General features: G+C 35.9%; 1 protein-coding gene across 1 annotated transcript; it reads left to right on the top strand.

Annotated features, from left to right (window-relative positions):
- Positions 1-10,959: 10,959 nt before the first annotated feature.
- Positions 10,960-12,766, top strand: LOC108213475 (alkane hydroxylase MAH1-like). The gene has a single exon (XM_017385274.2). It carries the CDS (start codon positions 11,033-11,035, stop codon positions 12,563-12,565), a length of 1,533 nt encoding a protein of 510 aa, XP_017240763.1. The 5' UTR covers positions 10,960-11,032; the 3' UTR covers positions 12,566-12,766.
- Positions 12,767-14,351: the final 1,585 nt, after the last annotated feature.

The following is a 14,351-nucleotide window of genomic DNA, read 5'->3' on the forward strand; positions in this document are numbered from 1 at the left end:
TTATTTTTCCAATGTTTATTTGTCACAGTTATTTATTCGGACATTTTGGAAAAAAACGTTCATCTTTAAAAAGTCTGCATCAGTTGATGTAACTGATAATTCTGAATATTGGGCTACAGATGTTGTTGCTTATGTGAAGGTCGATTGCGATGCTACTATATTCATAAATGAAGGTTGGATTGTTCGAGGTTTGATTGTTATACTTTTTTATTTAAAAAATTTAGATATTCTATTTGTTAAGCGATCTAAAAATAAAGCGTCTTTAAGTTTAGCTTGTTTTTTGCTTTTTAATCAGATTGTAATTGACATTGACAGTTCGAGAGTTTGCCTTGATTAGATTTCAACTATTTATTAAATTTTTCGTTTTTCGTAAAAAAAAAAAAAAGAAGGCCCGCATCACTTTGGCAGAAACTCGAAAAACATCTCGCTTCTCTCCATCACTAATTTTTTTAGGGATATCAATCTCACAGGAGTATTATTTTAATGAGAATGAAACCTATCGAAATTTGTCACAAGACTTGGAAAAATTTCCAAAAACAATTTTTGGGATCTTTATTAACATTTCTCTTACATAATTTGTTCAGTCATTGGCCTTTCAGGGAGACAGTCTTCGAATTATCCTACTCACCGCACACCAGAAGTTGTTCTGTTATCCTCTTCGCCAGTTGGCTACACCTCCGGTACACGATTTCTTCCTATTATCAAACTTAATTCCGGTGCCTCAACACTATACATAACTATATAGGATCTACATGAAGGGTTTCAACGCATAACACTCGGCCCTTGGCGATGAGCTTTCCAAATAATAAAAATGTTCTGGAAAGTAAACTTTGGGGTAATCAGATTTAGATTGAAATGCAGGGCTTGGAGTTTTACCACCTTGAAAAATTCAGGCATAAATTCCTTGCACATTGAACCAGATTCTATTGCCAGCAATTAGCTTTAGTGATGGCAAAAGTGCCATCTGCATGCTACAATTTCAAGTCTAGTTCATGCTACAATTTACTCACATATATAACTATTTAAGAGAAACTTGATAAACCGATTAAAGAAAAGGCCTCATGCCCACACAATGGAGCATGACTTCAGTGGCAATCTTGGGGGTAGTCACGGCATATTTAATTGGAGGTCCAATGTCGAGAGTCTTAAGAAGATGCTAAAATCAAAAGTCACGGAGTGAAGAGCAAAAATCAGAAAGAAATATCATATGCACGCGTAGAAAGAAATCAACATGTTATTTACTAAACAGGTTAGTTGAAGGTTGTTGGTCCTAGAGCGCATTCGCTACAATGGAAGTTTGGATGTTGCTCGCAAAATTGTCAAATTGGTAAGCTATTAATGTACGACACCATTGCTTGCTTTTTGTTATGCTAATCTGCTGCAATGCTTTGCCTGTGTTAAATGTGACCATTAACCCGTTGATCTTTTCCTTCTTTTTGCATGGATCAGGGGTGTTCACTAAACCGCCCACACCGCATAAACTGTCCGCACCAAACCGCAAAATACGATTTTTCTTTTTTGTGGTGCTGTTGCGGGTTGAAATTTTAACAAACCGCGCGGTGCGGTGCGGGTTGCGGTTTGATATTATACAAACGCGGTTCAAACCGCACTGCACCACTATTTTCTAATATATAAAAATATATCAAATATAATTATAAATATTTATAGTATATAGATAGATTATTTATGATGTTATCTCCTATATTATATAGATAGATTATTTTTTCTATAAAATAACTTGTTAGTGTTAAAATCTTTTTATCTTCATCATTATCATACACATATTTTAGTTTATATTTCTTGATGAGTACCATTACTCTAAATTTGTGTGTGTGTGTGTTTTATAAAAATTATATTTAAATACATATAGTTTAAAATTATTTTACATTGTCAGTCAAAAGTATAAATTTTTTGAATGTATAAACCACACAAACTGCAAGAACCGCACCACACCGCACCGCAATTTTGTGGTGTGGTTTACGCGGTTTTAATATTACGCGGTGCGGTTGCGGTTTACGAATTTTCCCAAACCGCATGCGCGGGTCGGTTCGCGATTTTAGAAAAAAATCGCACTGCTCGCACCACGAACACCCTAGCATGGATGGCCACTAAGAGCATCTCTAAGGGGATTAGCTAAAATAGTTAGTTAATATAATATATAATAATGATTATGTAAAATTTGTTGAACCTGTAAGGTGATGTACTCCAACGGTGTTAGCTATATTGATTAGCTATATTTCAAAAACAATATTATATTATTATTTTCAAATTTAAACGGTTATGATTTTGTTTTACTAAACCGAATCGAGCCGAAATAATTTTTAAACCGAACCGAACGAAAATAATTTGATATATTTAATAAACAAACACACGTCTAATACTAAGTAAGTAAATAACATGAAAATAGACTATGGCATATTTCTCATCTTTCAATTGCAATAAATAAAAGCAAAGACCATTTCCCGATTCAATACCAAATAAAATATCAATTCATAGCAAAAGAAAAACAAACCAAACACATCCACACGCAAATTAATTTAAAGGCGGGGAGAGGAAAACAAGATGAATTGAGCAGGGGAGGAGAAGAAATGCGCGGGAGCTGACTAGACTGATATAGATATTGATATAGATGATGATCTTGGGTTCAATAGAAATAGCGGGTGAAGGATTGATAGCTATATATTTACCTAAAAGGAGCTGATGGTTGGAGAGAAGGATTTAAGAGCTATTAGCTATATTGTGTACAGTATGCTGCCAGGTTGAAGATTATTACTAACAGATACACTGCATTGGAGTTGCTCTAAGGCCAAAGAAAACTCTGTATATAAGGTCTGAAACAGTGACTTTAATAGCTAATAGGTATATCAGGTGGATTGGTAATTTTCTGGAAACTTTTTACTTGTTAGGGTCACATCGAACTATCACGTGTCCTAGATTCGTACACTTAAATTTTCGGGACCCCAGTGAAAACAATTCTTCTCTGCCGAATTTAGAATGTTTAGTACAGTTTAAGTGTTTCTTACAGAAAGAATGATGTCTCTGAAATCCTTTTTGCTGATCAGTTGTCATCATGTCTTAATATTTGAATCTGCACAGATTTGTATGAGTGCTCTTGAATCTTGATATGTTATGTAAAAATCTGGTAGAGAGGAAATAGTCACTCTGCCATACATGCACAAACAACAGGACTAAACAAAGGCAATCCCGGTTGATAGGTATGCAACATAACAACCTAATCCATATTACTTCCATCACATCAAAAAAATTTGAACAAACAATTAATAGCACAATAACATGAACAAATTCAATCATAACTAGACGAACTTTTAAACTAAGAACATGATGAGTCCTAAATCTTGCTTGTATTGATCCTGTCCAGTATCTCTAGTTGTAAATGTCTTTAAAAACTGGCAGACGTTGATTATTAGGGCTCGGAGGTGGGCTCTCATCGTGATGGCGAATGATATTATACAAGTGTTCGAATTTTACATCAGCCTGTAGCTCTTCAGCTGAAGGTTGTATGTTATCGTTTTGTGGAAGCCAGCCCGTTAACATCCAGGGTTCCTCCAATACCTTAGCCCTCAGAACAATAATTGCTGGTGCTAGGGCTTCCATCTCCAAAGCAGCTGCTGCTGCTCTTGTATTAGAAGAGTTCTGAACAGGTGCATTAGGCGTAGAAGGAATTGGCAAGTCCAAAAAGCAACTCTCTATCTCTTTTACAGTAATGTCCTTTATATCTGGTGCTGGCAGAAATTCTTTCATTGATAGAATATCTGCACTCACTGTAGGCTTAACGGGTATATTAGGCGCAGAGGAAACAGTCAAGTCCTGGGAGCCACTCTTTTTCTCCTCTTCAGTATTGTTATTAACGTTTGGTAGCTGGAACCGAGTTTTAAAATCAAATGGCGTGTTGCTCTGTGGATCCCCTGGATGGTTGTGAGGTTTGTCCCCCCCCCCCACCCAATTGTTTGACAACCTTGGCTCAATTTATTTTCTTCATTTTTCCTCTTTGTTTGTGGTTGCGTCTGTTGTTATGATCCACCATCTCTGCTCTTAAAACAATCTTTGCATGGGCTTTCATCGTGAAATTTGCAGTTGCTTCTTTTGTAATTGAAGTATTATGAGCATTGAAGGAACTCAAATCAGTTCTCTTTCGCTCTGTCTTGTTACTCTCCATTGTCCCTATTAAAAATAAAAGATCAGAACTCAACTTAAATGCAGAATAGGTGGTTTACAAGGTCATCATCACAGAAAATATTAGAACACATATATCCTCTTCAGCTGGTGGAACATCTGCACTTGCAGAATGCTTAATAAGTACTTTAGGCACATATGTTTCAATCAATATATGAGAACATGGGGAGCTAATCTCTCTCTCTTTTCCAGTATATTTCTTAATGTATGGTAGAGAAAGATTCCCTTCAGCTGGCAGAATATCTGCAATTGTGTATTGCTCAACAGATATGTTAGGTGAATAGGTGCAAACAAGGCAGGCAACAGATATGTTAATGCGTATATTTTGGTATTTTCCTGTGTACCTGATGGTGGATGGTGGCAGAAACTCTTCAGCTGTCGAACTATCTGCAGTTGTGGAATACTTAACAGATGCATGAGGCGCGGAGGATATAGTCAAGTCCTGGAATCCGCCCACTATATCTTCTCCAAAGATGCCTTTTTTATGTGGTGGTCGCCCAAAATCAAATTCTTCTTCACTTGACAAATTATCTGAATTGCAGAATGCTTAACAAGAATGTTATGTTCAGAGGAAACAGTCAACTCTTTGGAGCCACTCAATATCTTCTCTTCAGTACTATTGTTGAAGTTTGGTAGGCCTGGCCAAACTCTAAAATCAAACAGCGTGCCACTCTTCGGAGCCTATGTTGCTCTTGGATGGTTGAGAGGTGGTCCCCCCCCTTTTCATAATTCTCTGCTTTCGGTTTCTCATTTTTGCTGCCGTGTTTATGCTGCGTCTTCTCTTGCGATCCATTTTCTCTATCCCAAGACGTAAGAGTATTATTCACTAATTTACGAACAATTTGTGTATTAATGGGAATGAAATAAAGCATAACAAAATTTAGATCATCTTTCTTATTCTAGAAATAAGAGCAAGAAATAACAAGTCTATCATATATTTTAGTGAAAGAATTAGTATTATTATAATTTGCTGACAATATGCATTTCAGGAAACTAAATACAAGTACATGAAATGATAATTAATCACTTTAAAACTATAGCAAGATGTAAAATTGAGTAAAGATGGCAAGTTTACCAGAGAGCAAGGAGCGTTTGTAAGATTCAAATTTTTAGCATTACTGTAATTGGCTGACAATTTGCATTTCAGGAAACTAAATGCAAGTACATGAAATGATAATTAATCACTTTAAGATGTAGCAAGATGTAAAACTGAGTAAAGATGGCAAATTTACCAAGGAGCAAAAGCGTTTGTAAGATTTAGAAAAAATGTTTATGCAACTTCTGAGAAAATTGAAAACAGTCTGAAGAAAATAAGTAGCGTTTCAGTAGTATATCTCCGATCTACACAAATCCAAAAAACCCGAATGATAAAGATCATAAAAAGATAGAAGACGGAGATTGAAAATATCAAAATCTTTACGTGTGTAGTGTGCTAGTAGAGTTTCTGCAACTTCTTGCAAAAAACAAAAATGCAATTCATAAAAACAACAAAATTCTTTTTTTTTTTTGAAACCAAAAACAACAAAATTCTTGATTATCTTCTCAGTCTGGAAACGAAAATTGAGCAGAAAACGCCAAGAACTTAAAAGTTAATCGCAGAAAACTATATCCCAGATTTTATATCAAGATTATAAACGAAGAGTAGAGCTGTTGTTATTATTTTGAAGGATTATAATATAAAGTATGAATATTAATTTTTTGTTTTCTGTGTTATTATTTCGGTTTCAAACATTTTAATAAAGGTGTACTTGACTTGTTTATTTTATGCAACGGTAAAAAATACATAATATGAATATTAAATTTTTATTTTTTGTGTTATCATTTTGGCATTGGACATTTTAACAGTGGTACACTTTCTCTCTTTTCCTATATGACTATATCAATATTTGTGTTTGACACTAGCTGTAACTTTTTATTCATGCGAATATTTTCAAACACTAGTAAACGTCGATCATTGGGACTTGGAGGTGAGCACCCTTCAAGTTGGCGGATGATGTTGTATAAGCACTCGAAAGTTACACTAGCTTCTAGCTCTTCCACCGAAAGGTTTATGTTATCATTTGCTGAATGGTTTATGTTTTCCATTTCTAATTGCCAGCTTGTTAAAGTGTAGGGTTGCACAGATATCATTGTCATTGTCGCAATAATTGCTGAGGCTTTCATCTCGAAGAATGCAGCTGCTTCTATTACTTATATATTAATGAAAGATATTACTTATTTATTAGTGAAAGATTTAAATGTTCAAAAAAATAAACTGGATTGTACCTCAACTGCCAATACAACTGGTGGAGAAATAAATATTATACTAAAAAAATTGACTGTTTTGTTTCTTGGTCGTTTAACATATAGAATTTAGAAATTCACAAAGCTGAAAATGAAATCAAAGATATTCCAAGCGATCTAAATTGTACCAACTTTCCAGAAAAAATAACATCACAATTTACCTTATCACATACTTAAAAGTCATTATAGACCAGTGTTCATAAACTGAGATTGGGCACTCCAGCTATCGAAATGTTGGATACCACTTGTAGACAATGCCAAAAATGTATACCCCTAGTGGATGAACAATCTTTGATTGTGAAATGTGAGCTCTTGTCATAATTATCCCCGGCTTAGATATGACGATGCTTTCCAAATCCCCAAAAATACCAATAAAATCATCCTCAACAAATACAACATCGAATAAATTCAAACATAACTAAATAAAAATAGAGTGATTGACACTTTGCACCCCTTATGTTTAGGCGCTTTTTCGATTTGGTCTCGAACAATTTTTTTTGGCAATATGCACCCAAAAGTTTGAAAAGCGCTACGCTTTGCACCCTTTTGACCACTCTCCGTTAATTGACCGTTAAAGTTAACAGATTTCAGGTTTTCACTTTGCACCCCACAGTTTTAATTATTTTTCATGAGTATTTTGAAATATTTTTTTTCCAAAAAAAATATTTTCCTCAAGATCGTCGATGGCCTAGTGAAAGGCCTCGTCCTCCCTTCCCATGATCAATGCAGATACATGTAAGATAAACATTCTAGTTATACAGTACATAAGACTACTACATGACTGGTAGCCAACAGATTAAATGATTTTCCTCTGCAGAACTAAGTTAAACAAAGCCATCAAATTTAGCATACTTGAGAAACAAATCGCACCATATACATGATAAATTAACTTTCATCTAGGAATCACCATTAGCAAATTTGTTCATAGAGTTTATGTCTGCTGCTGCATTAAGGATGATTCAGAAAAATACCCTGCTGCTGTAAAATACCCTTGCAACGTCTTTTTTCTTCTCAACTTCTACACTGTTGTTAAGGTTTTGGATCACATTACCTTGGTTGTCAGTTTCCGGCTTGTTGAGATCCATTGGGAGTTTCATTTTCACCAGGGACTCAGAGAATTGCTGCATGCTCCTCATTTACATGTCAACAATTTGTTGCTGCATAGCGGTTTGTTCAACTTCCAGGTTTATATTCCCAAGCGGAGCTGACAGTGCCTGAGTAACAAATTTGGCATTGCTGCTTTCTTGAACATTGTCTTTGGAACTAGGTATATTCGCGTCTAGGATTTCAAGTCCTTTTCTTGATGTTGCAGTGTCTAGACAAGCCGTAGGCCTTAGTGCCTCTTTAGTGATCGACTGATTTGGAGAATTCAGCAGACCAACAAGAGGATGACTCTTCTTCTCCATAGAGTCACCAGAGTTTCGGTCATCACTCAAGCTTGTCATCGTAGAACTCAAAAAACCTGAATTCTGAACACTGCCGTTGGGAGATAGAGATACATACCCGTTGTCATCAGATGAGTTAGCAGTCATCTCGTAGTCATCTACAGGTTGATGTGGTGCACCAAGGCGAAGAAATGAACCAGAATTAACCAGATCATGTCTCGACACAGAACCATGTCCTTCTAAATTGAAATACTGAGTCACCATCTGCTGATTCTCTCTAACTACATTGATGTCTGGAAATTCTATCCTCGAGTACTCAACTGGATCCAGCACCACTTATAGAATATAAGAATTTTGAGGAAAATATTTTTTTTTTGAAAAAAAAAATATTTCAAAAATACTCATGAAAAAAAATTAAAACTATGGGGTGCAAAATGAAAACCTAAAATCTGTTAACTTTAACGGTCAATTAACAGAGAGTGGTCAAAAGGGTGCAAACCGAAGCGCTTTTCAAACTTTAGAGTGCATACTGCCAAAAAAAATTGTTTGAGACCAAATCGAAAAAGCGCCTAAACATAAGGGGTGCAAAGCGTCAATCACTCATAAAAATATAATGAAACACTCCAAAAAAAAGACAAAACAACCCTTCTAAGAGGAGCGACACGAAACATCTAAAAGATTGGTTTTTATTGAAACAAAATCAAAGAAAATGAAAGAAAATAAAGGAAAATGCTAGGGACCCTAAATATTTATCCCAAAAATTTTTCCCAAATGACGTGGCAAAATCTCATTGGTTGCATTCATTCCCATAATAATGAGGCCCTCTGCAGATTCATCAATCACCCAATCAAATTTCGCCACTTGTTAGCCACGTCATTTGGTAACAAATTTTGGGAAAAAAATTTGGGGTCTCTAGCATTGCCCGAAAATAAAAGGGTTAGTGATTTTTCCCCAGAAAAAAAGGTGAAAATCTCTCCACTAGCTTGAAAAGGGACAAAAAGAAAAAATGACAGGCGACTCTTCAACTCTAATTTTTTAGAGAACGTGATTACCTATAGGGCTGTTTAACGAACCGAGCTGTTCGCGAACAAGCTCGAGCTCGGCTCGTTAAGAGCTCGTTCGGCTCGGCTCGTTAAGTTAATGAGCTCGAGCTCGAACACAAAAAATTGTTCGTTAAGTAAACGAGCTCGAGCCGAGCTTTTAGTATGTTCGGCTCGAGCTCGGCTCGAGCTCGACTCGAGCTCGCTCGGCTCGTTAAAGCTCGAAAAAATGCAAAATTTTTGGTTTTTTTTTATAATTTATATATGTTATTGAACTCAGAATTCAACATATAATTAATATATATATATATATATATATATATATATATATATATATATATTTTAGTGATGTAACCAAAATTTCGGAAAATAATAATTTTATATGGTTTGCTATTTTAACAGTCAAGTAAAAGGTTAACTAGTACCGCTAACTAGTGTTTAATCCTAATATAGTGTTTCAATATTTTAAAAAATATTTCTTACCGATCCAACCGTATGGATGTTAACATATATACATTTTAGTGATATAAACAAAGTTTCAAAAAAATTAAAATTATTTGGTTAGCTATTTTAAGAGTCAACTAGCGGTTTGTCTTTAATTTTTTCTGGCTCGGCTCGACTCGACTCGACTCGGCTCGGCTTGTATTTGTTCGCGAACAAGCTCGTGTTCGGCTCGTTAGTTAACGAGCCGAGCTTGAACACAATTTTTGTTCGATAAAAAAGCTCGGCTCGGCTCGACTCGTCAGAAAAAAAATTAAAACTCGGCTCGGTTCGGTCAAAACTCGACTCGGCTCGGTTCGTGAACAGCCCTAATTACCTACATAATATTTTTACGGCATTATATAAGCTCCAACCAAACAACTTTGTTTGAACTAGGAAATAAGCCAGAAATAGATTATGACTTGTTAATTGGAAAGACAGAGATTGATTTAAAATTATAAATAAGTTATAAATTGAATAAAAACTAAAAGTTAATTTGATATATTTTTCTCATTGATTTGATTTTTTCTATATTTTTTTTATAAAAGTTCGATTCATATAGTTTCACTACAGGTACGGTCAATCTGTCGTTACTATTTTTCGACAGGATTAGTCTATTATAACTTGACGAGATAACCTTATCGACCACAAATTTTAAATAATATATTTATAAATATATAGTACAATTGAATATTTCTCCATTTATAGAAGAATTTGTTTTAAATTTAGAGTAGATGCATGCAATCATCATCGTGGACATCCATTTGATTCTTAATGTAATACACATGCATGCATTGCCGTTAAATGCAAATAGACGACTTTGCAAGAACTGGTAATCGCACCACAAGGTCCACAAACATACATTAATGGGAAATGCTAAGAAGTTCGTAGCTGTGGTATGGGTAAGTATGGCGATCACGTCGTAAGCTAATGAATCAAGTGCACGCACAAGAGAGAGCAAATAGTAAAGACAGCAGTTGAGCGAATTGATCATTTATTTGCTCTAGAATCTCACGCGCATGCCGCGCGATCACCGTCTATAAACTCCAAGATTTAATTTACATTATAATATGATTTTAAGTTTTTTGTAACTATAAGAAAAAACTGGCTCCAAATCTTCCATGTCCTTGAAATAATGCCCAACAGAGTTGAAAAAAATGATCTCAAATACTAGTTAGAGACGCTGATAATGTAGCATTTTCAATTTTGGGATGAAAACTAGATTGGGTAGCATTTTACTGTTTTAAGCCCATATAAAACGCTACACGTTTAGGTTAACCTAATTAGACGCGCGCCGTATAAAGTTTTCAATTAAGTTAACCTAATTATACCCTACACGGCGTTCTGTTAGGGATAACCTAATAGAACGCTACATTACTAAATGATATTTGGGGTCATTTTCCTGCATTCTCATATTTAGGACATTAATGATGAATCTATAGGTACTCATCAGGGAAGCTAGAATTTATTTTGAAAAATGTTAAATAACCAAAAATAATAATAATAGTAATTTTTATTATCATCAGATTCGTGTATAAATATAACATAGCCTCCGGTATGCATTCTGATCCATATACTCACCATTGTCTAGATATATCAAAGATTTTAGCAATCACCTCTGGTCTATTCACTACGCCCATAGAATCATATATGGAAGCCTTACGCTTTGAATACTTTGAAATAGTATTAGCCATTTTAAGCTTTTGGTACATAAGGAGACTTCGCTTCGACGATGGTCTTCCATGGAACTGGCCCCTGGTGGGAATGATGCCATGGATTTTATCCAAGGTGAATCGAGTTCACGACATGTGCACCAAAATCCTGAATCAAGAAGGTGGCACTTTCCTACTCAAAGGCCCTTGGTTTACTAACATGGACATGTTATTCACAGTCGATCCGGCCAACGTGCGTTACGTGCTTAATGATGGCTATGCCAATTTCCATAAAGGCCATGAGTTCAAGGAGATTTTCGATGTGCTTGGAGATGGAATTGTGAATGCTGAATTTGAGTTGTGGAAGATCCAGAGGAAGCATTCTCAGTTCCTGTTTAGTCTTCCTCAATTTAGGAAGTTCTTGATGAGGATCAGCACGGAAAAGGTCGAAATTGGGCTCATGACAGTCCTTGATCATGTTTCTCAACGAGGTCAAGTGGTGGACATGCAAGATTTGTTTCAAAGGCTTACCTTTGATACAACTTGCATGTTTGTCACAGGCTATGACCCGGGCTGCCTCGACGTTAAACTCCATGAAGTTCCGTTCTCAAAAGCCATGGATCAGACTGAAGAAGTTATATTCACGCGTCATCTCATGCCTCAGACATTGTGGAAGCTGATGAGATGGCTAAACGTTGGATCGGAGAAGAAAATGAGCCAGGCAAAGAAAATCATCGACGATGAACTATATACTTATATAAAGAGGAAACGAGAAGAAGTGAGCAGTAGAGGTGGCAAATTGGACGATGGTGCAGAAGGAAATGGAGCTGATCTCTTAACATTGTACATAACTGAAGAGGACAAGTCACTGGGATTAGAAAACAACGACGAGTTCATGAAAGATATCGTGCTGAACCACATTCTTGCGGGAAGAGACACAACGAGCTCAGCTCTGACATGGTTTCTTTGGCTTGTCATTACGCATCCACAAGTAGAATCCAAAATTCGAGCTGAACTCAAAGCAGTGACCCCACCAAACGAAGCTGAAAAAAGGAAATTTTTCAGTGATGAAGAGCTAGGGCAACTTCCTTATTTGCATGGTGCAATTTCAGAAGCCTTAAGGCTGTACCCTCCAGTTCCATTCCAGCACAAGGAACCTATCAAAGCGGACGTTCTCCCCACAGGTCATCGGGTTCACCCGAAACTGAGGGTGATGTTCTCCTTGTATGCAATGGGAAGAATGGCCACTGTGTGGGGAGAAGACTGCCTGGAATTCAAACCAGAGAGATGGATTTCCAGAGACGGAAGCATCAAGCATGTACCTGCTTATAAGTTTACAACGTTCAGTGCTGGGCCAAGAGCATGCCTTGGAAAAAAAGTAGCTTATACTCAAATGAAAGCGGTGGCTGCTGCATTGATATATAATTACAACTTTAAGATGGTGGAAGGACACAAAGTGATTCCTAATCTTTCTATGATCCTGTTAATGACACATGGATTGAAAGTTACGATTACTGATAGATGGTCCTAACGTCCATTAAGTGTATGAATTTACCTATTGTCTGTTGCGTGGATGTTGAAGAGAGTGTTCTATGTGTGTACTGGAAATAATATGTTGCCATTTCATGACTCCTCTGCGTTTGAAAATATTATTGGTATTTTCCTAAAAAGCTTGTTTAGCCGTATCTGAATTCAAATATTTCTGTCTCTTCGCGTTTCATTGTTTTAAGATAGATATGCCTCATAAGCTTCATGTATAATAGTAATGTGTTTATTTTCTGTACTAAAAAACATCAAACAAGTAATAACTGTGACTGTGCTCTGCCGCGGCTAATTTACTCAAAGGGAAGTACTGCAGAGCGTCACTCAAGACGATGTTTCTCCTCTCTTTCTTCAGCACTTTCTGCAAAATAATAATAATAATAATAATAATAATAATAATAATAATAATAATAATAATAATAATAATAATATTACAAATTAGAAAAACTGATATCTTCGGTTGTTTACTGTGCTAATTAAGAGAGATGTAGTAATATATACCACTTTAATAGCTGATTATCTGGTATTTCTGAGCTGCGTCAATGGTTGGTATTGTCAATGGAAATTTATCCCTTGTTTATTGACTAATTAAGTTGGTGTTGGTATGAATATCATCAAAAAAAGCTCTGGAACAAGATGGATGATGAGTTTCTCGATTATTGTAAGCTTATTTATATTGAAAGAGAAATAGTAAAAAGTTTTAGTATGGACTGGATTTCGTGATTAATATTTTTGTGTATTTGCTACATTGAATATTTAAATGTGTTGACGGAAACAATTTTTGGCCCCTCTGTTAGAGCTCGTTATAACCCCTCCTCTCAACACGTTTTGAAAAATGATGATATGACCACCGGCAGGATCCATTCATTGCAAGTCAGAATATAATCTACTGATAAGGTCTATACCTATTGTATTCGTGCTCATGAGGATGAATTTACTGTATCTTGAATTTTCGTTTTCCTTTTTAATGGAAAGAACTTGTCCTTCTACATGAATAGAGGTATTAAGACTTAAGAGGGCTTAAATTCACACTCCTTTAAATTTTGACTCAAGTCAGTGTTTTTAGAGTTCGATTAGAGTCCGGCCCAACGAATTATTGTTCATCTCTAAGTTCTACATGTGTTTTCACCTTGCATGTGGTCAATGTAGCAAGTACACTTACATTTGGGACGCTCTGGCAGCATCAAAGATGGTCCATATCCAAGGTAAATGTAGCTCAGGGTAAAAAGGCTGGTATGGCCAATTAATATGATTGATAAGTAGCCTGGAAGATGGATTGAATTGAACTGAATGATTTCAGATGTTGGTGAGATGGTGTTGTCAAGAGCAGTACATTTGTACTCGTCAAAAATTATTGATATATGGAGGTTCGTCGTTTATGTCCAATTAGTTTTTGAAGATAACAGTGAGCGATTAAAGAAATGATGCGCGATCACTATCGAATCAATATGCCTAGGATATAGTATGAAGTTGAACTGATAGTTGTGTGAAAAATGATGATATTTCATATGCCTCTGCTCACTGATGTACATAATACTGATTCCAACTAATTACAGCACTAGAATACTAGATGGAGCCGTAGTTCAGACACTAAACGTAAGATCAAACACTATTTATTACGAAGATGTCGTAGCCATGTGGGGGAACCTAAGATTATGTGTGGAATGGCCGGAATGCATTGAGTGTGCGGAAAATGTGCTTCAAGCTGGAGGATGCACAGATCCGAATTTTGTGCCTAGTTCTTTTCGGTCTGCAATCTGCATTAATAGTAGTAC

The sequence above is a fragment of the Daucus carota genome, chromosome 3 (assembly GCF_001625215.2).
Source record: "Daucus carota subsp. sativus chromosome 3, DH1 v3.0, whole genome shotgun sequence".
Lineage (NCBI taxonomy): Eukaryota > Viridiplantae > Streptophyta > Magnoliopsida > Apiales > Apiaceae > Daucus > Daucus carota.

Coding starts and splice junctions, on each gene's coding strand:
- LOC108213475 (XM_017385274.2), top strand. CDS start 11,033: ATGGAAGCCTTACGCTTTGAATACTTTGAAATAGTATTAGCCATTTTA.